At 42.3% G+C, this 25,826-nt stretch overlaps 2 protein-coding genes across 2 annotated transcripts in view; both read left to right on the top strand.

The window, feature by feature from the left end:
• The window catches only part of lamc1 (laminin, gamma 1), a 43,805-nt gene extending 27,885 nt beyond the window's left edge, over positions 1-15,920 (top strand). Inside the window, exons 7-28 of the mRNA XM_054625441.1 lie at positions 254-352; positions 1,476-1,612; positions 1,706-1,828; positions 2,525-2,714; positions 3,127-3,239; positions 4,173-4,394; positions 4,926-5,114; positions 6,010-6,255; positions 8,009-8,162; positions 8,259-8,401; positions 8,527-8,705; positions 9,362-9,518; positions 10,873-11,078; positions 11,177-11,256; positions 11,626-11,763; positions 11,873-12,017; positions 12,500-12,649; positions 12,903-13,017; positions 13,997-14,196; positions 14,293-14,451; positions 14,650-14,749; positions 15,509-15,920. Of these exons, the coding sequence (XP_054481416.1) occupies positions 254-352; positions 1,476-1,612; positions 1,706-1,828; positions 2,525-2,714; positions 3,127-3,239; positions 4,173-4,394; positions 4,926-5,114; positions 6,010-6,255; positions 8,009-8,162; positions 8,259-8,401; positions 8,527-8,705; positions 9,362-9,518; positions 10,873-11,078; positions 11,177-11,256; positions 11,626-11,763; positions 11,873-12,017; positions 12,500-12,649; positions 12,903-13,017; positions 13,997-14,196; positions 14,293-14,451; positions 14,650-14,749; positions 15,509-15,765 (3,502 nt within the window). The 3' untranslated portion in view covers positions 15,766-15,920. The remainder of the gene's footprint in view (positions 1-253; positions 353-1,475; positions 1,613-1,705; positions 1,829-2,524; positions 2,715-3,126; positions 3,240-4,172; positions 4,395-4,925; positions 5,115-6,009; positions 6,256-8,008; positions 8,163-8,258; positions 8,402-8,526; positions 8,706-9,361; positions 9,519-10,872; positions 11,079-11,176; positions 11,257-11,625; positions 11,764-11,872; positions 12,018-12,499; positions 12,650-12,902; positions 13,018-13,996; positions 14,197-14,292; positions 14,452-14,649; positions 14,750-15,508) is intronic.
• Positions 15,921-20,686: 4,766 nt separating this feature from the next.
• On the top strand, positions 20,687-22,084 carry LOC129116367 (nuclear factor 7, ovary-like). Its single transcript, XM_054627288.1, has one exon. The coding sequence runs from the start codon at positions 20,687-20,689 to the stop codon at positions 22,082-22,084; it is 1,398 nt and encodes a 465-aa protein (XP_054483263.1).
• The last annotated feature ends 3,742 nt before the right edge of the window (positions 22,085-25,826 follow it).

Here is a 25,826-nt window from a genome sequence, read left to right on the forward strand (position 1 = left end):
TATGAGCCTGAGCTTTGAGCGCCCTCTGCTGGAGAAACATCAAACACTAAACTTTATCAGTTTAAACTGTAAACGTTACATAATGTTAAATAAAGATTATCTGATTGTAAACAGGGGAGTTATGACTAAATGTGTGACTAGAGCATGATCCAGGTGATGGCTGTGGTCATGTGATCATCTCTCTCTCTCTCTCTCTCTCTCTCTCTCTCTCTCTCTCTCTCTCTCTCTCTCTCTCTCTCTCTCTCTCTCTCAGGCCTTGCTCCTGTTCTCCCTCTGGCAGCACTCAGGAGTGTGACGTGAACACTGGACAGTGTCGCTGCAAAGAACATGTGGAGGGCTTCAGCTGCGACAGGTAACACACACACCACACACACACACACACACACACACACACACACACACACACGTTATGATTATTGATCAGTGATTATTGTCATCATGTAGATGTTACAGGAGGTACTTGTACTTTACTTGAGTATTTCTAGCACTCTACATTTATCTGACAGCTTTAGCGACTTTAAACACAACACAGATTAAATATACAACAAGGAATCACTGGACCGTTTATCAATTAGTACATTGATCAATTAGTACATTGATCAATTAGTACATTGATCCTTAGTGTGTGATAGTACTTTAACTGTAACACAGTATTTTTACTTTGATGTAGTTTTTACTGTACATTTCACACAGTGAGGTATTAGTACTTTTACTGTCACAGAGTATTCTCACAGTGAGGTATTAGTACTTTTACTGTACCAGAGTATTCTCACAGTGAGGTATTAGTACTTTTACTGTATCAGAGTATTCTCACAGTGAGGTATTAGTACTTTTACTGTCACAGAGTATTCTCACAGTGAGGTATTAGTACTTTTACTGTACCAGAGTATTCTCACAGTGAGGTATTAGTACTTTTACTGTCACAGAGTATTCTCACAGTGAGGTATTAGTACTTTTACTGTCACAGAGTATTCTCACAGTGAGGTATTAGTACTTTTACTGTCACAGAGTATTCTCACAGTGAGGTATTAGTACTTTTACTGTATCAGAGTATTCTCACAGTGTGGTATTAGAACTTTTCCTGTAATAAAGTATTTCAGTATTTGTTATTTGAGGTATAAGTGATTTTTCTGTATCACAGTATTTTGGCAGTGATGTTCTAGTACTTTGACTGTAACAGAGTATTTCTACTGTGTGGTATTAGTACTTTCACTGCAGTACAGGAGGTGAATACTTCCTCCACCTCTGTGAGAGACATGAGAGCCTCCTGTTTGAACATCATAACTTTATTAATAATCTTTATTACCATTGACAACATGTGAAACTAACTGAACAAACATGAAACCAGATTATTCTCACAACACACAGAGAGACTTCATTTATCCGTCAGCAGGTTTAGATTAACTCCGTGATGATGATGATGATGATGATGATGATGATGATGATGATGATGTCTTTATCTACCCGTCCTGCAGGTGTAAACTGGGCTTCTTCAACCTGGACCCCAACAACCCTCAGGGCTGCACCGCCTGCTTCTGCTTCCAGCACTCGTCCGTGTGCGACAGCGCCGAGGGCTTCAGCGTCCACACCGTCAGCTCGTCCTTCTCCAGAGGTAGCGTCATAACCCTCGTCATAACCATGGTGATGAGTGTGTGTGTGTGTGTGTCGCTGCTGTAATATGTGTGTGTGTGTGTGTGTGTTTCAGATGACGAGCAGTGGAGCGGTCAGCAGCGCGATGGTTCCAGTGTCTCCGTCCAGTGGTCTCCCAGTGGACAGGAAGTGTCCCTCATCTCAGACGACTACTTCCCCATGTACTTTGTAGCCCCAGGTACACACACACACACACACACACACACACACACACACACACACACACACACACACACACACACACACACACACACTACCTCGACCGTTACAGAGTTTCATTAAAGATTACAACAGAAGATTAGAAAAAAAACAGAATAAAATGAACATATATGAACAATAGAATAACAGTTATTAAATGTAAAAGAATACCAACATAATAGTGATTTTTACTGAACAGAGCCTGAACGCATCATCATGTAACTGAACTGAACCTCCGTTAGCGGTGCTGCTAACGTTACTAGCTCTCCTCCTGTCTGTTACACCACTAATAAGCCTTCAATACATTAAATGTTTCTTATGAGAAGTAAAGGAACATTTTGCACAATTTCATTATTAAAATCACACCTTTTCAATAGTGAATATTTGGGATGAAATTTTTTTTCCCTTTTTTTAGTCCTTCATTTGATTAAAGTAATTTAATCAAAGTAGATTTTTAAAATTTCTAGTAGAAACATTTACAACGATGTCTTCACACATTTTTGCAGCCGTTCTTATTATTTAAATGTTGTAGAAACAGTTTTTAAACACTAACTCTTGACACTGTGAAGAAGTACATCATCAGACATCTTTAAAAGCCCCTCAGACACAAAGCAGCTGGTGACCTGCAGTCAGTGTTTGATATCCAGCTGTGTGTTTTGTTTTTTGTGCGCCACAGGGAAGTTTTTGGGGAACCAGATGCTGAGCTATGGACAGAACCTGAGTCTGAGTTTCCGGGTGGACCGGCGGGACGCCCGGCTGTCGGCGGAGGACCTGGTCCTGGAGGGAGCCGGCCTCAGGGTGGCCGTCCCCCTCATCTCCCAGGGCAACTCCTACCCCAACGAGAACATGCAGACATACGTGTTCAGGTGAGACGGGGGGGCAAACGGATGGAAACCAGTCCGATGAGTTGTTTATCTGTTTGTATGATGCATGAAGGTTAAGTTGACTCTGGAGGCTCTGGAGGAAGGGTTGGAGTAGACAGGGGTGATTGGTCACTTTGATTACTCACCATGACCTTTGATTGGCTGTTTGATTTGCATTACTGTGAACAGATTAGCATTATTTAAACAGATTAGCATTATTGTAAACAGATTAGCATTACTGTGAACAGATTAGCATTATTTAAACATATTAGCATTATTGTAAATAGATTAGCATTATTGTAAACATATTAGCATTATGTAAACAGATTAGCATTCAGCTCCTACATCCTCAGAGAACAGGAATCCTGGTTTTCATATTGATCTGGATTACATTAGAGGTCTGTGTTGTGTTCAGGCTCCATGACAGCTCAGATTATCCCTGGAGGCCGACCATCAGCCACCCAGACTTCCAGAAACTCCTCCACAACCTGACCGCCATCAAGATCCGCGGCACCTACAGCGAGAGGAGTACGCAACAAAACACAACAATAACAACAACAAAACACAACAACACAACAAGAACAACACAACATTAACAACACAAGAACACCAACAACACTACAACAACAACAACAACACTACAACAACAAAACCACAACACCAAAACTACAACAAAACCACAACTACAACAACACTACAACAACAAAACCACAACAACAACACTACAACAACAACAACAACAACAACAACACTGCAACACAACAACAACAACACTACAATAACAAAACCACAACAACACTACAACAACACTACAGTAACAACACTATAACAACACTACAACAACAACAACACTACAACAACAACAACACAACAACAACACTACAACAACACTACAACAACAACACTACAACAACACTACAGTAACAACACTATAACAACACTACAACAACAACACTACAACAACACTACAACAACACTATAACAACACTACAGTAACAACACTATAACAACACTACAACAACACTACAACACTACAGTAACAACACTATAATAACACTACAACAACAACACTACAACAACACTACAGTAACAACACTATAACACTACAACAACAACACTAACAACAACACTATAACAACAACACTATAACAACACACTACAACAACAACACTACAATAACACTACCACAACACCAACACTACAACAACAACAACACTACTACAATAACAACACTACAACACTACAACAACAAAACTACAACAACAAAACCACAACACTACAACAACACTACAACACTACAACAACAACAACACATAAACAAAACAACACATCAATGCAAGACAACAAAACCAACACACAATAACAAAAACAACTACACACAACAACAACACATAAACACAACTACACACTTATTAAGACCACTCACCTCAGCATCATTAAATATCGACTCCGTCTCTCCAGGTGCCGGTTACCTCGACGACGTCTCCTTGGTAACGGCGAGGCGGGCTCCAGGTGTGCCGGCCCAATGGGTGGAGCGCTGCACCTGTCCTCAGGGTTACCAGGGGCAACACTGTGAGCAGTGCACTCTGGGATATCGTCGCGCCCGCCCGGAGCTCGGAGCCTTCAGCCCCTGTGAGCCCTGCAACTGTAACGGACACAGCGAGGCCTGCAACCCCAACACTGGTACCACTGGTTATACTGGTTATGATGGGAAATGACTTGTACCACTTGTTATACATGTTATAGTGGGAACTGACTAACACTGGTTAGACTGGTTATACATGTTATAGTGGGAACTGACTAACACTGGTTATACTGGGGACTAACTTGTACCACTGGTTCTACATGTTATACTGGGAACATATTTGTACAACTGGCTAGACTGGTTATACTAGTAATACTGGGAACTGACTTGTACCACTAGTTATACTGGGAAATGACTGGTGGAACTGGCTAGACTACTTAAACTGGTAATACTGGGAACTGACTGGTACCACTGGTTAGACTGGTACCACTGGTTAGACTGGTACCACTGGTTAGACTGGTCATACTAGGAACTGACTGGTACCACTGGTTATACTGATTGTACTGGTAATACTGTTAATACTGGTTACTGACTGGTTATACTGGTTACTGCCTGGTTAAACTGGTCATACTGGTTTGTTTCAGTCTCACTGGTCTGACGGTGTCCCTCTGTCCTGTCTTTGTTTCTAGGAGCGTGCGACTGTCGTGACAACACGGCCGGCCTCAGCTGTGAGCGCTGTAGAGACGGTTTCTATGGCGACGCCACCCGAGGGTCGTCAGCTGACTGTGAGGCCTGTCCCTGTCCGACCGGAGCCACCTGCGCCGTGGTCCCCAAAACCAGAGAGGTGGTCTGCACCAACTGTCCCGCAGGAACCACAGGTACACACACACACACACACACACACACACACACACACACACACACACACACACACACACACACACACACACACACACACACCTAAGAGTCTGGAAAAGTCCAAATTGTCCTAGAGATGAGCGGTGCATTAATAAACGGTTAAATGTTATTCCAGGATTTATTCTTATACAAACCAAACTAACCTCGACTGATTCCACCATCAGATTATTTAAATAATGCTCATGTGCTGGTTCCAGATCTGCAGTTTAGTTTGAGCAAATCTGAAAACTCAGATTTAGTCTGGTTTTAGATCATGGTGATAGTGATTTTTCTTTTCTTTTGCATGATCAGTTAAGCTTAGCTTTTACTCGCTTGGCGCCGTAGCGTGAGCCTCCGCAGACGGCGTGCGAGCTCCGAGCATGAACGGAGGCGTTTATACTCAACGTGCTGCTTTATTCTCTGAAACACCAGACGGCGTTCAAACTAAATCTCATATTCATGGACTACTTTATTACTCTTCTGAACAAGAACAGTAAAGAAAAGTCTTTAATGTATTATTAAGAAACAAATGTTGAGACTTCCTGTTTCTAAAACATCTAAAAGTGAATTGAGCATTCTTTTCTACAGATGTAAATAGTGTTTTTATCGGTTAACGATTTGTCACATGATCACCAAGTTACAAGCTTTCCTCTAGATTTAGACTGATTCCTAATCTGTGCATCCAGTTTGAATCACCTGCTTCTTGGTGATGTGCTGACTCCAGATCTGCTCTCACGTATTCCAGCACTGTATCGACCCGCTTTAACTACAAATTCAGGACATTTTTCTAAACTATTTGAGATCAGAACCCCTAACGGCCTCAGATGTATTTCTCACCTGCTGTTGTCTCCATGGTAACCTGTCACCCGTCTGCAGGGAAGCGCTGCGAGCTCTGCGACGACGGGTTCTTCGGCGACCCGCTGGGTCAGAGCGGGCCGGTCCGAGCCTGCCGCGCCTGCAAGTGCAGCGACAACATCGACCCCAACGCCGTCGGCAACTGCGACCGCGAGACGGGAGAGTGCCTGAAGTGCATCTACAACACCGACGGCTTCTTCTGCGACCGCTGCAAGGAGGGTTTCTACGGCAACGCCCTGGCCAGCAACGCCGCCGACAAGTGCAAAGGTGAGAGGAGGGCGACTCTTAAAGATGTGAAGAGCCGCAGGGAACACTCTAAAGTATTGATCCTGTAAATATGTCTGATTATTGGGAGCTATGAATCAGTTTTCTCCCATCGTTTAATCAAAATGTGCCAGGATTTGATTTGTCAGGTTTTTATTTCACAGAATAACCGGAAAACTTTATTTTAACAAATCTGTTTCTCCAAATGTCTTAGAAGGTTATCACACTTTCTTTAAATTAAAGTGAATGTATCCGTATCACACTGCCTCCTTAATTCCTTAATGGATGTTGGCTGAACTGAGGCCAGTGGAGGAGGAAGCAGTGATGGATGAGAGGGATCAGTAGAAAAGTAAAGTTACTCCACAGATGTGGAGATAGAACATCTGATCCACCAGAGGAGTCCTGCTTTAAATCACATTAAATGATTTACTAACTGCTCTGTATTCAAGTTTAATTTGAGGATAAAAATAATCAGTTAAAATGTTTTTTTAATCAACCAATCAATCATTTGGTCTGTAAGATGTCAGAGAAAGGTCACCAGGGGGCGCTCTAGCAGCCTATTGGTTAGGGCCCGTGTTACATAACGGCTTCTTCTTCTTCTTTTGTTTTTCTTCTCCTTCTTCTGTTTCTTCTTCTCCTTCTTCTTCTTCTTTTGTTTTTCTTCTAGTTCTTCTTCTTCTCCTTTTTCTTCATCTTCTTCTTCTTCTGTTTCTTCTTCTTCTCCTTTTTTTTTCTTTATCTTCTCTCTGATATCTAGTCTCTGATATCTAGTCTCTGAGTCTGGTTTCTTGTCTCTGATATCTAGTCTCTGGTTTCTTGTCTCTGGTTTCTTGTCTCTGGTTTCTTGTCTCTGATATCTAGTCTCTGGTATCTTGTCTCTGATATCTAGTCTCTGGTTTCTTGTCTCTGATATCTAGTCTCTGATATCTAGTCTCTGGTATCTTGTCTCTGATATCTAGTCTCTGGTATCTTGTCTCTGATATCTAGTCTCTGATATCTTGTCTCTGATATCTTGTCTCTGGTTTCTTGTCTCTGATATCTTGTCTCTGATATCTTGTCTCTGGTATCTTGTCTCTGATATCTAGTCTCTGATATCTTGTCTCTGATATCTAGTCTCTGGTTTCTTCTCTGTCTTGTCTCTGATATCTAGTCTCTGGTTTCTTGTCTCTGATATCTAGTCTCTGATATCTAGTCTCTGGTATCTTGTCTCTGATATCTAGTCTCTGATATCTTGTCTCTGATATCTCTCTGGTTTCTTGTCTCTGTCTCTCTGATATCTTGTCTCTGGTTTCTTGTCTCTGATATCTTGTCTCTGGTTTCTTGTCTCTGGTTTCTTGTCTCTGATATCTAGTCTCTGATATCTAGTCTCTGGTATCTTGTCTCTGATATCTAGTCTCTGGTTTCTTGTCTCTGATATCTAGTCTCTGATATCTTGTCTCTGGTTTCTTGTCTCTGATATCTTGTCTCTGATATCTAGTCTCTGATATCTAGTCTCTGGTATCTTGTCTCTGATATCTAGTCTCTGATATCTTGTCTCTGGTTTCTTGTCTCTGATATCTTGTCTCTGATATCTTGTCTCTGATATCTAGTCTCTGATATCTTGTCTCTGATATCTAGTCTCTGATATCTTGTCTCTGGTTTCTTGTCTCTGATATCTTGTCTCTGATATCTAGTCTCTGATATCTTGTCTCTGGTTTCTTGTCTCTGGTTTCTTGTCTCTGATATCTTGTCTCTGATATCTTGTCTCTGTCCTCAGCCTGCTCCTGCTCTCCGTTCGGTACCGTGGGTCAACAGACCGGCTGTTCTCAGGTCACCGGTCAGTGTCCGTGTCTCCCCAACGTGGCCGAGCGGGACTGCAGCGTCTGTCAGCCCGGCTTCTTCAACCTGCAGAGCGCCGACGGCTGTGAACGGTGAGCTCGCAGCGCCGACATCAGCAGTGACATCATAACAACGTAAATCACTGTGCTTCCTTTTTTTAATCGTCCCTCCCTGCTCACTGTCCACAGATGCAACTGCAATCCGATTGGCTCCACCAACGGTCAGTGTGACATCACCTCGGGGCAGTGCGAGTGTCAGCCCGGCGTCACCGGCCTGCACTGCGAACGCTGCGAGGTCAACTTCTTCGGCTTCAGCTCGTCCGGATGCAAACGTGAGTGTGTGTCTGTCTGTCTGTCTGTCTGTCTGTCTGTCTGTCTGTCTGTCTGTCTGTGTGCGTGTGCGTGCGCGTGTGTGTGCGTGCGTGTGCGTTCTAACACCCCTCTGTGTGACCTGCAGCCTGCGACTGCGACCCCGAGGGCTCCCAGTCCGGTCAGTGTCAGGAGGACGGGCGCTGCGAGTGTCGGCCCGGCTTCGTGGGCTCTCGATGCGACATGTGTGAGGAGAACTACTTCTACAACCGCTCGGCACCGGGCTGCCAGCAGTGCCCGTCCTGCTACAGTCTGGTCAGAGACAAGGTGAGGACGGACGCTTATGCACCACGGCCTTTAAGGCTGTTTAGACACAGGGGTAGGGCTCATATTACAAGAAAAAAAAACTGATTAAGGTCGTACATCTATCAGAAAAAAGTTGTATATGCTCTCAGATTAAAGTTTTAAACTGGTAATCGTTTTCTCTTAGAATATTTCTGCTCTGTACTTTATTTTTCTTACCTACATTTCACTAATACAGCGTCTGCACAAAGACACACATTTCATGAATTGGTTTATTTGGAAGGGAACGTGCACATTAATAAAAAACATCACTATAAACGTGACAAGAGGCTATGTGTCATCTGAAAGAGTGGACTGATGTTACGAAGTCACCCTAAAAAAAAGAAAATTAGATTAAAATTACAAAATTAATTCATCTTTTATTGTTTTATAAGCATGCAGAAACAATAATAAAAATGTTAATATACGTAGAAACATTTTTCAGGACGCCCTCGTACGACATGGTGAGGAACTATTAAAGCAGGCTCATAAAACTACACATGCAAAACAAATAAACGAGGGATAATTACGTTCAAAGACAAAGTCCTGCTGCCTTGTTAGACACTAAAAACATAAAAGCATGCAGAGAATGTAAAATACATAAATGAATAAATAAAGGACCGTGTTGTTTGTGTGTCCAGGTGAACCAGCAGAGGCAGAAGCTTCACGACCTGCAGACTCTGATCGATAACCTGGGCTCGGGCCAGGACACCGTCACCGACCAGGCCTTCGAGGACCGGCTGAAGGAGGCAGAGAGGGCCATCATGGAGCTGCTGGAGGAGGCTCAGACCAGCAAAGGTCACACACTGATACACACTGATCCACAATACACACAGATCACATGACTCAGTGTCCCTCTTCAGATGTGGTGTTATTTATTCACATTTTATTCTGGTCCCGCTGGTAAAAACCAAAGAATCCCAAGCAGATGGACAGAAACAACTCACTTTGTGCTTTGACAATAAAGTCCTCTTCCTCTTTCAACGGGTACTTTTCCTTCTGAAATATCAGCAGAAGGGGATTTATTTTATTTTTAACAAGGGGACGGATGCGGTTCACTTTGTCCACCTGTGACTAACGAACCGCCCCATCAAGAAGTATTGGGACAGCGCCATGAACTGATCAATAAATCCATAAACAGCACAGTTAAACTGCTGATATTTCAGAGATTCTATAACTTGCTGATATTCACCTTCTACTCCTGCTCTTCTCTCTTCTTCTACTGGATGGAGAACTAGACAATGTACTGCACCTGCTATCATGTCAGGTTCTACTAACTACCTTCTATCATGTCAGGTTCTACTAACTACCTGCTGTCATGTCAGGTTCTACTAACTACCTGCTGTCATGTCAGGTTCTACTAACTACCTGCTGTCATGTCAGGTTCTACTAACTACCTTCTGTCATGTCAGGTTCTACTAACTACCTTCTATCATGTCAGGTTCTACTAACTACCTTCTATCATGTCAGGTTCTACTAACTACCTTCTGTCATGTCAGGTTCTACTAACTACCTTCTGTCATGTCAGGTTCTACTAACTACCTTCTATCATGTCAGGTTCTACTAACTACATGTCAGGTTCTGTCATGTCAGGTTCTACTAACTACCTTCTATCATGTCAGGTTCTACTAACTACCTTCTGTCATGTCAGGTTCTACTAACTACCTTCTATCATGTCAGGTTCTACTAACTACCTTCTATCATGTCAGGTTCTACTAACTACCTTCTGTCATGTCAGGTTCTACTAACTACCTTCTGTCATGTCAGGTTCTACTAACTACCTTCTATCATGTCAGGTTCTTCTACCTTCTATCATGTCAGGTTCTACTAACTACCTTCTATCATGTCAGGTTCTACTAACTACCTTCTATCATGTCAGGTTCTACTAACTACCTTCTGTCATGTCACCTTCTTCTGTCATGTCAGGTTCTACTAACTACCTTCTATCATGTCAGGTTCTACTAACTACCTTCTGTCATGTCAGGTTCTACTAACTACCTTCTGGACCATCTTGTCTACAAACTGCCACGTCAAAGTTTAGAGCAACTTCTTCATCTGCTGTCATGTCAGGAACTAGCTCCGCCCTGATATCAGCTTTGGCATTCAATTAAGAATGTTTTACCCGACTGACCTCTGACCTTTGACCCCGTAGACGTGGACCGAGGTCTGCTGGATCGCCTGAACGGCATCAACAACACTCTGACGACCCAGTGGAACCGACTGCAGAGCATCCGCAACACGGTGGACGACACCGGCACGCAGGCCGACCGCGCCCGCCACCGAGTCCGAGACGCCGAGGACCTGATCGACCGCGCCCGACAGGAGCTGGACAAGGCTAAGGACGCCATCAGCAAAGTGGTGAGTGATGGCGCCGTTGTCATGGCAACAGTCAGGCCGTTTACACAACGGAGCCCCGCCGAGAGCTCCTTAACTGACGGTGCATGTCTTGTGTGCAGGACATCAAACCCCCGAGCGGCACCGGAGATCCGAACAACATGACGCTGCTGGCTGAGGAGGCTCGAACGCTGGCTGACAAGTACGTTGTTTGGTGAAGAGAAGGTTTCTCACAAATGAGGAAAGAGTTTGAAAAGCAAAAACGTGGACGCAGCAGACGAGTTTATGACTCATTGTTGAAAGATTAGAAAGAAGTTGAGGGTTCAATGCAAAGTTTTCACAACAGGAAGCTGTTCCTGTTTAATTTCTTCTCTTCTTCTTCAGCTGTAGTTCAGAGGATCTTTGTCTCTTTGAACAGAGTTCTTCTTCTACTAAACTAAAGAAGGTCTGTTAGTGAAGACACTTTCTACACTCAGACACGTAGAGTCGTCCTCTCTCACATCTGACTGGTCTCTAACTCCGGTATCGTGTCCACAAAGACATCACTGTCATGTGTCTGTGTTTGTCTTAGGCACAAGATGGACGCCGACCAGATCGAGAAGATCGCCAAAGACGCCAACGACACGTCGACCAAAGCGCACAACCTGCTGCTGAAGACTCTGGACGGAGAGAGCAAGACGAGCCAGGAGATCGACGAGCTCAACAAGAAGTACGTCTGCATCAAAGTGTCCCTTGTGACCTCGTATATATAAATATACTCTGATATATGCGTGTATATACTGTGTTTATTTATATACCCATCTGCTCCAACTGTTCAGGTACAACGAGGCGAAGGAGCTGGCCAAGAATCTGGAGAAACAGGCCAACAAGGTTCAGGCCGAGGCCGAAGACGCCGGAAACAAAGCTGTGAAGATCTTTGCCAACCTGACGAGCGTCCCGTCGTTCGACACCAAAGCTCTGGAGGTGACTTCAAACACAAACAGTATATTGAGACTTCCTGGATAACCGAGCAACCTTTGTGTTTTTTAGGATTCTATTAATAGAAAATAGAACAATGTACAATGAAAACATGAAAAAACACAGTAAAGATAAGTGGAATATAAATACAGGGTGGATGTACAATCTAAAAGTACAGTAAAGTAGATTCAGTAAATAAACAAACAGCTTATTGACTGACTGACTGACTGACTGACTGACTGACTGTCTGACTGACTGTCTGACTGACTGTCTGACTGACTGTCTGACTGACTGTCTTCCATGCACAATACATATACATTTGTAAATTCAAAATCCCTTCAACTTGAAGCTTAAAATTCCATTTATGTTCCCACATCCAAAGCTCTGGAGTCGACCTCAAACACAAACACAGGAAATGTTTTTTTTATTTTTAATAATAAGTATATTTCGACTTCCTGGATAACCGTGAAGCCTTCGTGTCTCTTTAGGACGAAGCCAGTAAGATCAAGAAGGAGGCGTCAGACCTCGACAAGCTCATCGACAAGACGGAGAAGGAGTACAACGACCTGAGAGACGACCTGAGGGGGAAAGAGCAGGAAGTACGCAAGCTGCTGGATAAAGGAAGGAGTGAGCAGCAGGTACGTCTCGTCGTTGTGGTGCAGAACAATAAGCAGAGTTAGAGAAATGAATATAAAATAGACAAATGCACAATAAAAATATGAAAAAACACAGTAAAGATCGGTAGAATATAACCAGAGTCATTGTCGCTCTAAAGGTACGTAAAGTTAAGTAGAGTTAATAAACAAACGGCTGAAACATAAAAGCACATTCAAATGAAACAATAACATGAAGTTCTGATGCGTTTTGTGGTTGACACTGTGTCTCTCACAGACTGCAGATCAGCTGTTGGCTCGAGCCGACGCTGCCAAAGCTCTGGCTGAGGAGGCGGCGAAGAAAGGACAGTCCACCTTTAAAGAGGCCGAGAGCATCCTGGAGGACCTCAGAGGTACCTGTCTGTCTGACTGTCTGACTGTCTGTCTGTGACTGACTGACTGTCTGTCTGTCTGTCTGTCTGTCTGTCTGTGTGACTGTCTGTCTGTCTGTCTGTCTGTCTGTCTGTCTGTGTCTGTCTGTCTGTCTGTCTGACTGTCTGTCTGTCTGTGTGACTGTCTGACTGTCTGTCTGACTGTCTGTCTGTCTGACTGTCTGTCTGTGTGACTGTCTGTCTGTCTGACTGTCTGTGTGACTGTCTGTCTGTCTGACTGTCTGTCTGTCTGTCTGTCTGTCTGTCTATCTGACTGTCTGACTTTCAAATGTGTGGTATATGAATTAAGGGTATTTTCTAAGTGGTAAAAAGCCCTTTTTGTTTTTTCTTAGTTGCATTAGTCACATTACAGATGCTCCTTCATTTGTTTTTAAAAGATCTTTTATTTTTTGAGGTTGCAGAGTTGTCGTTTATGAATAGATTAACTAATATATTATCATATATTAGTCTTATTATTTTAAAGGGGGCCAAAATGTTTTTCAAAGCGTCTTATTCTTTAAATTAAGGTTAAGATTCAGGGATTTTCAAGCTAATGGATTCATTGGCAACTTAACTGAAAACTTCAGGTCCTTTAACGGTACAAACTAAGTACTAGCTGTAAAAAAACAATCAAATAAATAACAATAATTAATCCATGCAGAAAACACCTTTAAATATTACAATTCATTAATGTCTCCATTATTAAAACCAAATCTGGTTTATATGTGAAGCACCTGGATAAGAAACCCTTAAAATACCATTAAGCTAAGATCCCTTAACCTTCATAACATCATCAACATGAAGGATTTCACATTAATGTGTAAAATCATCAACCCTTAAATGTCCTTTTTATTAAGGGCTTCTGAGACGCGGCTGTTTTAAGGATTAATTAAGTGGGTTTAGTGGTTCAATAGTGACTTAGTTACTGAAATAACTCCCTCTTTGATTCTTCTTCCTGCAGACTTCGACAAGAGAGTCAACGACAACAAGACGGCAGCCGAGGATGCTTTGAAGAAGATCCCCGCCATCAACGCCACCATCATGGCCGCCAACCAGAAGACCAAGCAGGCGGAGGCGGCGCTCGGCAACGCGGCCGCCGACGCCCGGGAGGCCAAGAACAAGGCGGAGGAGGCCGAGAGGATCGCCGGCAACGTGCAGAAGGTACGGAGAGACGACCTGCTGCTTTTAAATACATCATTCTATATATATACACATATATATCATAAGACATGAACACAACACTCGGTGTGTCATCAGGGCTCAGCCAAGACCAAGGAGGACGCAGAGACGGCCTTTAAGGACACCAACAAGCTGGACGGCGAGGTCGGCGTCATGATGGACCAGCTGGACGCCGCGGAGCAGGAGCTGGCCAGGAAGAAGGCCGAGGCCGACCAGGACATGATGATGGCGGGAATGGTAGGAGGCGGCTCCAGAGAGCTTCAACGGCCATTAGTTTATATGTAACCAGAGATAGTGAACTACCACCTGGTAGACGTCAGCCGGGTTCCTGTCTTCATTCTTTTTGTAATATAGATAGATAATATGGAAGACATGAAGCTTTAGAAATAGAGCCGGTTCTCTGTGTCGCATCATCACCGTGTTCTTTCCCCTCAGGCGTCCGATAACGCTAAGGAGGCCGAGGACAACGCCCGCAAGGCCAAGAGCGCCGTGAAGACGGTGCTGGGCACCATCACCGTCCTGCTGGACCAGCTGGGTAAGAAGATATGAGCTGAAGCATAGGGAGGGTTAGGATCTCATCAATGCTAGTACTCTAAGTAGTTTGGTTCCTTACCAATACTCTTATCGGTTCTTTTTGATTATATTCTGAGAAAAAACGACAATTAATTAAGAAAATAACAATTTCTTTATTATTCTTGTTTGTAAACAAATAGTCTTTCTTGAGCAGCAACACAAGAAGTTCCTAAATCTTTAAAACTCATTCTCAGCTGATCAATGATCTCAGTGATGATCTTTGATTGATCATCCTGTAGTTCTGATCAGACTAACGTTACCTGATCTCCAATCAGTAGAACACTGGTCATTACTGCAGACTGATGTCCAGATGTTGAGATGAACTGCTGCTGGTTCCTCCTGAACTAGTGAGGGTTCTATTGAGTTTGAGACAACGAGAGGAGAACGTAGACCCACTTTGGATCTTTGTGTTCTCTCTGATAGAGTTCAGTTTAGCTTAGAGAGTTCATTTAGAACCGGTTCCCCTATAGAACCGGGTTTCGATGCTCATCCCTCCTGAAGCACAGCATCGTCTGAAGGTTATGTTTTACCTGTCCCTGCAGTTTACGATACAATCAGCAGACAGACGTCTTTGTTTGAAGTCAGTAGTTTAATACTTTAGACAGACGTTTGGGTTCATGGGTAAAGTGCTGGAACAAACAGGAGGAGGTGACTCTATTGAAATCTGGTTGATAGCACAATGTCAGCAGAGTTCATTTGTTCTCTTCGGTCTTCTCTCCAGGAAACATTGACAAGGTGGACTTGAGCAAGCTGAACCAGATCGACGAGTCCCTGAAGAGGGCCAAGGGCAATATGGGCGACAGCGATCTGGACAGGAAGCTGACGGAGCTGAACGACGTGGCGCGGAGCCAAGAGGACATGATCAACGACTACGACCGGCAGATCCGCGAGATCCGCGCCGACATCGCCAACCTCAACGACATCAAGAACACGTTACCCAACGGCTGCTTCAACATGCCGATTATAGAGCGGCCTTAACCCCCCCCCTCCAACACTCCCCCTTCACGTCTAACACTCCGGCAAACATGCCGACTTTTACCAAAACAGTTTTTTAAATCATTTTCTTTTTGTCCTCAGTTTCTTGTCTTTGAAACCAATATTTTAAGCCACATTCACGTTTAGATATTTTTTTTTAACAAAAGAGAAGCAGCTGTTTTTGTTTCGAGTTCCGTTGATTTGTTTCGGAGACGCAGTGACGTGGTCACGGTAGAATGAACTCAGCGGCGTAGAGAAGCCGTGCAGAGAACCAGAACCACAAACCCGACGTGACTGCAGCCGTCTGTTTCACAAACAGGAAGTGTCCGCTTGTATTACCCATCATGCCCAGGGACACACCAGCTACTTCTACAGTTTTCAGCCAGCTGAATGTACGGCTACACACTGTTAGAGCGCCACCACCTGGGCGTTGTGTTGTTTTCTTTAATGTTTAAATCAACAACAGTGAAGGAATCCTCTCTTCTTGTTTCTCCCAAAGCTTCGTGCCTGAAAACCAGCAGAGGAAAAGTATTTCACTTCTCTTCAACAGTGTTTTCACCTCTAAAGCCCCGCCCACTCCGTGGTGAAGGTGAAGCCTCTGAAGTCCAGGAAAGATATTGTTTTAAATCTTGTTCCCAAAAGGAATGGATCTAATGTTACAGTTTAAAGATACCGTCTTGTTCCCCGAAGAGTATAACTTGAATCTTGTGGGAAGAAGATCGTATCTTGCACGTGGAGGATATTAACTCGTATGCAAAAGATATGGATGATGTGGGAACTAGACGATAAAAGAAGATCTGGTTCCCACAAGATCCATATGTTGCACACACAAGTTAGAATCTTTTTTCCACAACCTGGTTTCAGGTTAGAAGTTATTATCTTCTGTGAACAAGATATTGACTTGTGAGTACAGGATTTGCATCTTTTGGGAACCAAATACAAACCATATTGTTCCCAATATAAACTAGTTTTTCCCACAAAAGGCCATATATTATGTTGGATGCGCAAGATAATAAATTGTGCGCGCAAGATTTGGATCTTTTGGGAATAAAATACTAACTTGTTGCACGCAAGATGTCATCGTTTGTATTTTGTTCCCAAAAGACCTTTGCTTCGAGAAAATATTTCCTTATAGAACCATTATCCATGTCTTGTGCACTCGAGGTATAAACCATATCTTTCAGGACGTCGGCGGCTCTGTAGGCGCGTCGTTAAATCAGCTCTGACATTCTGTCCAAATGTTATAATTCTACAAACTTTGTGTTTCTGTTGTCCCAGAAGTTGCTGCTTATCACTGGTGTTTTTACCGACTACACACATTAATATCTTCTTCCAGGCTAAATCCAACACTATGCAACTTTGTACATTTTGCGTAGCGAGAATTTTTATCTGATACACTGGTGCTAATAATTATTTCAAATGTTATATTTTTGTGTGAATGTTTTTTATTATGACATAGAGTGAGGATTTTTGTTATTTGTGTAAATATATGCTAAAATGATTCAGGACTGGCTGATTTTTAAGAAATAAGACTCCATCATGCAAACAGCCGCATTAAGTTCTATCACAATCAATCAACTGAAACCTCCAGGTTAAATATATATAAGTATCTATGATAACGTCTGTGGTATGTTATTATTATTATTATAATATGCTTGCTTGTATACAAGGCTCAGTGTTGTCTCCTCGTAGCGATGCCAATACTTCACTTGTGTTTTATTGATTCTCGGTGAGTTGATTCAAACTAACTGAATATGTTTGTTTTGTTATTTTTTTAGCTTTGACCCATCAGGACATCCCGAGTCATCGTACTGAATTTATTTGCTCGGTCACAGTAATTATAATTAGTGTTTTGTGCCTTAATATAAGTTTGGTTGTACTCACAGTCCCACATTGTATTTCACTAAACGTTCCTCGTCTTCGCTCCCTCACACCGTCTCCTCATGTCGGTACTTAAGCAGAGCTTTTTGTTTTTCTAAATCAGGTCCTGAACTGAAAAAACTGCAACAAAAAAAAACCACACTAAAAATCAGATTGTCCTGTGGCATATTGTGCAGATAAACGGACATGAACTGATAAAATTCCAAGAGGTTGATGGTCTGAAGGAGAGTCTGTTACCAGGACAACTGGACTCTTTGTCACCCAGCGTTTTCTCCTTTTGTCCCTGGATCCAGGCCGTCGCTCCTGCAGGGCGTTCAGCGCACACAGACCTGATGTATGAACAGTATTTTAAATTATAATGTACCAGTAATTTGTATCGTAACCCTGTTGTCTTAGACGGCGATGTGTGTGTGTGTGCGCTGCACAGCCTGCAGGACGCCTCCTCTGTGGCGTTTTGATTCTGTCGTCACGGTGACGACGTGGTGACGTCACGTTTCCAGCCCTGTGAGGACCTGAGTGAACCCCGTTTGTTTCATGTGCCTGTAAATCCAGACTTAACATTTGAATAATAAAAGATTACTACAGGAACCGATGTCTGAATGTGTGGTGTGTCACGGATCGCTGTTGTCAACTGAGTCGATGAATTTACAAGACTAAAAGTAGACATCTATACAGCAAAGTACCACGATATCTTTTGTGATTTATTGCATTGTTACTGTGCTATTCTACAAAAAGAAACGTTTGAGTTCTCTCTACTTCTAGCTGAAAATAAATTATGTTTCCAAAGAGATTCAGGACTCTTATACTGTAGTGAAAATCAAGACACAGAGTAAAATGAGACCGGAGCAAAAAACAGCCCAAAACTGCTTGGGGTCCGTGACTTAAGTATTGTGATAATATTTTATCTTTACTTAAGTTTCGTGATATCGTATCCTGACTTAAATATCTTGATGAGATCATATCGTGACTTAAGTATCATGATAATATTGTATCTTTACTTAAGTTTCATGATAATATGGTATGGTTACTTAAGTATCTCGGTAATATTGAATCGTAACTTAAGTATGGTGATAAAATTATATCGCTACTTGAATATCGTGATAATAATTTATCATGACTGACTGAAGTATCGTGATAATATCAAATCGTGATTTAAGTAACGTCATGATGTCATATCGTGACTTAAATATCTTGATATCGTACTGTGACTTAAGTATAGTGATAGTATAATATCGTAACTTAAGTATCATGATATAGTATCATGACATGTATTGTATTAATATCATATCTTGACTAAGTATCGTGATAATATTGTATTGCGATAATATCGTATCTTTACTTAAGTTTCGTGATAATATGGTATCGTTACTTAAGTATAGTAGTAATATTGAAGCATAACTTAAGTATCGTGATAATATCGTATCGCGACTTAAGTATCGGGATAATATCATATCGTGACTTAAGCATTTTGATAATATGGTAGTTACTTAAGTATAGTGATAATATAATTTCGTAACATAAGTATATCGTTTCATGACAAGTTTTGTGTTAATATCACATCTTGACTAAGTATCGCGATAATATTGTATCTTGACTTAGTTATCTTGATAATATATCGTATTGTGTCAGGTATTTTGATAATATTGTATCGTGATAAGATTTTATCGTTACTTAACTATCTTGATAATATCATATCGTGACTTAAGTGTCATGATAATATCGTATTGTGACTTTAGTATCCTGATATCATATCGTTACTCAAGTATGACAAAATCGCAATGTGACGTAATTCGTATTGTGTATAAGTGATAATATCATATTACTTAAATGTCGTGATTAAATCGCATCGTGTGTTAATTATCATGATAATATCATATCTTTCCTAATATTATTATAATATGCTTGCTTGTATACAAGGCTCAGTGTTGTCTCCTCATAGCGATGCCATTACTTCACTTGTGTTTTATTGATGCAAACAAAACCCACACTAAAAATCAGATTGTCCTGTGGCATATTGTGCCGATAAACAGACATGAACTGATAAAATTCCCAGAGGTTGATGGTCTGAAGGAGAGTCTGTTACCAGGACAACTGGACTCTTTGTCACCCAGCGTTTTCTCCTTTTGTCCCTGGATCCAGGCCGTCGCTCCTGCAGGGCGTTCAGCGCACACAGACCTGATGTATGAACAGTATTTTAAATTATAATGTACCAGTAATTTGTATCGTAACCCTGAGTGAACCCCGTTTGCTTCATGTGCCTGTAAATCCAGACTTAACATTTGAATAATAAAAGATTACTACAGGAGGCGGTGTGTGAATGTGTGGTGTGTCACGGATCACTGCGCTCAGAGTCCACGAAACTACCCGACTAAAAGTATTCAGCTAATACAGCCACTGATCGCTAGAGGTGGAGGAAGTATTCTGATCCTTTACTGCAGCAAGAGTACTAATACCACTCTGTGAAAATACTAGACTTTGGATGTTATCTAACCATGCTAATGTTAAGGCAGCTAATTACCCTGCATTGTATGATGTTGGCTAATGATTTATTTTTGCATCGTTTGATAAGAGATTATGTTTAATATGATCCTTAACCTGCAAAAGGTGCTTGACCAGGTACTGATACCAGTATCTGACACCTGGACTTTAACCTTAGTGCTCAACAAAACCAAGTCAGAGAGCAACACATTGGAAGAACACTCGGTGAACATTAACATTAGGTGGACTGTAAGTTATATTGCTTTATTACACAAAATAAAACTGACCTCTGGACCAATGAAGCTCCAACTAACCTGAGACGATCCAGGAAACTGATACGATTGCTCTGCCTCACTGAGAGGAGACGCAGTTACAAAAGACAGAAGACAAATTTGCCATTCGGACTGAGAAAGGACAACTACAAGAGGGAAAACCGGAGAACTGCCTCTTCAACCTGCTGGAGACTCACTGAGTTTAGGCTTCAAGTGGAATCTCAAGAGAAGGAGTGAAGGACGACTGGCTGAGCTGTTTGCCTCCTGAGTTTACAGCTTCACTCAGAGACAACATGGCTTCCAGGTTAGAGGAAGATTTCTGCTGTTCTGTCTGCCATGACGTCTTTAAAGATCCCGTCATGCTGTCATGTTCTCACAGCTTCTGTAGAGTCTGTCTGGAGGACTGGTGGACAGAGAAGGAGATCAAGGAGTGTCCAGTGTGTAAGAGAAGACATTCTAAGGACGTCATACCTCCTAACTTAACTTTAAAGAACCTGTGTGAGAGTTTCTTACAGGAGAGAGATCAGAGAGCTTCAGAGCCTCTCTGCAGTCTGCACTCTGAGAAACTCAAACTCTTCTGTCTGGACCATCAGCAGCCAGTGTGTCTCGTCTGCAGAGATTCAGAAAAACACACCAACCACAGAATCAGACCCATCGATGAAGCTGCTCAACAACACAAGAAGAAACTTCAGGAAACTCTGGAGCCCTTAAAGGAGAAGTTAAAGGTTTGTGAACGAGTTAAAGTGAAGTTTGATCAAACAGCAGAACACATGAAGGTCCAGGCCCGACGCACAGAGAGGCAGATTCAGGATCAGTTTAAGAAGCTTCACCAGTTTCTAGAGGAGGAAGAGGAGGCCAGGATGGCTGCAGTGAGGGAGGAAGAGGAGCAGAAGAGTCAGATGATGAAGGAGAAGATGGAGGCTCTGAGCAGAGAGATAGCAGCTCTTTCAGACACAGTCAGAGCCACAGAGGACGAGCTGAGAGCTGAAGACGTCTCATTCCTCAACAACTACAAGGCTGCAGTGGAAAGAGTCCAGCAGCGCCCCCTGCTGGAGGATCCACAGCTGCTCTCAGGAGCTCTGATAGACCAGGCCAAACACCTGGGCAACCTGACCTTCAACATCTGGAACAAGATGAAGGACATGGTCTCCTACACTCCTCTGGTTCTGGACCCAAACACTGCTGGTTCAGAACTCATCCTGTCTGAAGATCTGACCAGTGTGAGACGAGGAGAAGAACAGCAGCTTCCTGATAATCCAGAGAGGATTGATGGTTCATATAACTGGTCTGTTCTGGGCTCTGAGGGGTTTAACTCAGGGACTCACAGCTGGGACGTCCAGGTTGGAGACAGTGAACACTGGTGTCTGGGTGTGTTAGCAGAGTCTGTCCAGAGGAAGAGATACATACAGTCTGGATTATGGAGAATATGGTTCTGTTTTGGTGAATACAGAGCTGACTCCCCATCATCAGATGAATACATTGATCTCAAAGTCCAGGAGAATCTCCAGAGGATCAGAGTGAATCTGGACTGGAACAGAGGAAAGCTGTCGTTCTCTGATCCTGATACCAACACACACATACACACCTTCACACACACTTTCACTGAGAAGATGTTTCCTTACATTCACACTATAGATGGACTGAAGGTTTTACCAGTGAAGGTCTCTGTGACTGTAGAACAACAGACATAGATGATGGTGATGGTGGTGATGATGATGGTGATGATGATGATGGTGATGATGATGGTGATGATGATGGTGATGGTGGTGATGATGATGGTGATGATGATGGTGATGATGATGATGATGATGGTGATGATGATGGTGATGATGATGATGATGGTGATGGTGATGATGATGATGATGGTGATGGTGGTGATGATGATGGTGATGATGATGGTGATGGTGGTGATGATGATGGTGATGATGATGGTGATGGTGGTGATGATGATGGTGATGGTGGTGATGATGATGGTGATGATGGTGATGATGATGATGATGGTGATGATGATGATGATGATGAAAATCAATAACTTCATATGTGACACTTTGAGGATCATGTGACCATGTTATCTAGAGATCAAGCTGATCAACACACACACACACACACACACACACACACAGACACAAACACGCACACACACACACACGCACACACACACACACACACACACACACACACACACACACACATAATTAAGTTTTTCATGATGTGTTCAAATGTAATCATGTAAATGTAGTGATTTTTGAAGATGTTTTCACATTAATATAAATAGATATTAGAGATGAATTATGATGTTTAACTTCCTAACACTAGCTCTAAGATTATATTACATCATTAAAACTAACAATGACAACATGTTATTTTAATGTAAACAAGTATTAGGAAATAAATTATTGTATTTCTATTAAATTACATTTACATTACATTACAGTCATTTAGCAGACGCTTTTATCCAAAGCGACTTACAGGAAGTGTATTCAACATAGGTATTCAAGAGAACTACTAGTCACCAGAAGTCATAAGTGCATCTCCTTTCTTAAACAAGCATCTAAAAGCATAAACCAGAGCAAAAGTATAGTGCAGAGGCAGATTACTACGAAAACAATAATTGCAACAGACTAATCCGAATATAGTAAGTGCTACAAACTACTACGAATAGGATAAGTGCAGTAAACAAATACAAATTCAATAAGTGCAACAACTAATACGAGTGCAATAAGTGCTACGAGGAAGGCTCCGGGTAGTACTTCTTGAAGAGGTGAGTTTTCAGCCTGCGCCTAAAGATGGGCAGCGACTCTGCTGTCCTGAGGTCAGTGGGGAGTTCATTCCACCATTGAGGGGCCAGGACAGAAAAAAGCTGTGACCGGGTGGATCGGCTGCAGGGACCTCTGAGCGACGGGCAACCAATCGCCCGAGGCAGCAGAGCGAAGTGGTCGGGCAGGGGTGTAGGGCTTGACCAAGGCCTGGAGATAGGAAGGAGCTGTTCTTTTCACTGCCCTGTAGGCTAGCACCAGAGTCTTAAACTGGATGCGAGCTCTTACAGGGAGCCAGTGTAGAGAACGGAGAAGGGAAGTTGTGTGCGAGAACTTGGGGCGATTGAACACCAGACGTGCTGCAGCTTTCTGGACAAGCTCCAGAGGTCTGATGGCCGACGCCGGGGCTCCAGCAAGTAGTGAGTTGCAGTAGTCCAGGCGGGAGATGACCAGAGCCTGGATGAGCACCTGCGCCGTCTCCTCAGGGAGGAAGGGGCGAATCCTCCTGATGTTGTAGAGGAGGAATCTGCAGGAGCGTGTGACCGATGCAATGTTTGCTGAGAACGACAGTTGGTCGTCCAGGGTCACACCCAGATTCCTCACAGTCCGAGTTGGCGTCACCACGGCATCATCAATGGTGATGGACAGGTCTCGGTGCGGGCAACCCTTCCCCGGGAGGAAGAGTAGCTCGGTTTTGTCCAGGTTCAGCTTCAGGTGGTGTGTCGCCATCCACTTCGAGATGTCAGCCAAGCACGCAGCAATGTGTGCCTCCACTTGGGTGTCACCGGGAGGAAATGACAAGACCAGCTGGGTGTCATCGGCATAACAATGGTAAGAGAAGTCATGCGAGCGAATAACAGAACCCAGAGATGTTGTGTAGAGCGAGAAGAGAAGGGGGCCCAGAACTGAGCCTTGTGGAACCCCCGTAGTCAGCGTGCGTGGTTCCGACACGGCCCCCCTCCATGTCACCTGGTAGGATCGGCCTGTCAGGTAGGATGCAAACAGGGAGAGTGCAGAGCCTGAGACGCCCATCCTCTCGAGGGTGGAGAGGAGGATCTGGTGGTTCACCGTGTCAAACGCCGCTGACAGGTCCAGGAGAATCAGGACAGAGGAGAGAGAGTTCGCTCTCGCTAAATCATGTGACTTGTGTGTTTTTATGCAAAATCACCACAAAGATGACAATAACAAAGTAAAAGGAAACAGTTTTGATGGTTTTCACTTTTTACTGTACTACATCTCAGAGGTACATATTGTACTTTGTTTTGCTCTGCATTTATCAGGCATCTTTGATTAAATACTTAATTTCTAGTAACTTACTGTAAAAAAGTATCTTTACTGTGTGATGTAAGTACTTTTACTCCTTTTAACACCTTCATATACTTTATTTAGACGACAATAACATTCTGTTGATCTCCTCCGTATTATATTTATCCTATAAAGTCAGAACATCCCTGATATGCTATGATGATCTCATTTAAATATCATCACGAGGTCTTTCACTGCGAATAATGAAGGTTACTAGAAGTTCTGTTCTTGAGAAGCTGCAGAAAGAATTCACCAACAGAGAAGAAGAAACGCAGCTGAGACAGCAGGTGGAGACAGAGTCCCAGTGAAGGACAGAACAGTTCATTGTATATATCGTACTTTATACTGTACTACATCTCAGAGGTAAATGTTGTACTTTTTACTGTACTACATCTCAGAGGTAAATGTTGTACTTTTTACTGTACTTTTTTGTACTTTTTACTGTACTACATCTCAGAGGTACATATTGTACTTTTTACTCCTATATAAGTTTTATAAATACTTTTACTGTGTAGTATTAGTAGTATTAGTACTTTTACTGTGTAGTATTAGTAGTATTAGTACTTTTACTTGTGGTACTATTAGTACTTTTACTGTGTGGTATTAGTGGTATTAGTACTTTTACTGTGTAGTATTAGTAGTATTAGTACTTTTACTGTGTGGTATTAGTAGTATTAGTACTTTTACTGTGTGGTATTAGTAGTATTAGTACTTTTACTGTGTAGTATTAGTACTTTTACTGTGTAGTATTAGTAGTATTAGTACTTTTACTGTGTGGTATTAGTAGTATTAGTACTTTTACTGTGTAGTATTAGTAGTATTAGTACTTTTACTGTGTGGTATTAGTAGTATTAGTACTTTTACTGTGTGGTATTAGTAGTTAGTAGTATTAGTACTTTTACTGTGTGGTATTAGTAGTATTAGTACTTTTACTGTGTGGTATTAGTAGTATTAGTACTTTTACTGTGTGGTATTAGTAGTATTAGTACTTTTACTGTGTGGTATTAGTAGTATTAGTACTTTTACTGTGTGGTATTAGTAGTATTAGTACTTTTACTGTGTGGTATTAGTAGTATTAGTACTTTTACTGTGTGGTATTAGTAGTATTAGTACTTTTACTGTGTGGTATTAGTAGTATTAGTACTTTTACTGTGTGGTATTAGTAGTATTAGTACTTTTACTGTGTAGTATTAGTACTTTTACTGTGTAGTATTAGTACTTTTACTGTGTAGTATTAGTAGTATTAGTACTTTTACTGTGTGGTATTAGTAGTATTAGTACTTTTACTGTGTAGTATTAGTAGTATTAGTACTTTTACTGTGTGGTATTAGTGGTATTAGTACTTTTACTGTGTGGTATTAGTAGTATTAGT

This window comes from Anoplopoma fimbria, chromosome 3, assembly GCF_027596085.1.
Source record: "Anoplopoma fimbria isolate UVic2021 breed Golden Eagle Sablefish chromosome 3, Afim_UVic_2022, whole genome shotgun sequence".
Lineage (NCBI taxonomy): Eukaryota > Metazoa > Chordata > Actinopteri > Perciformes > Anoplopomatidae > Anoplopoma > Anoplopoma fimbria.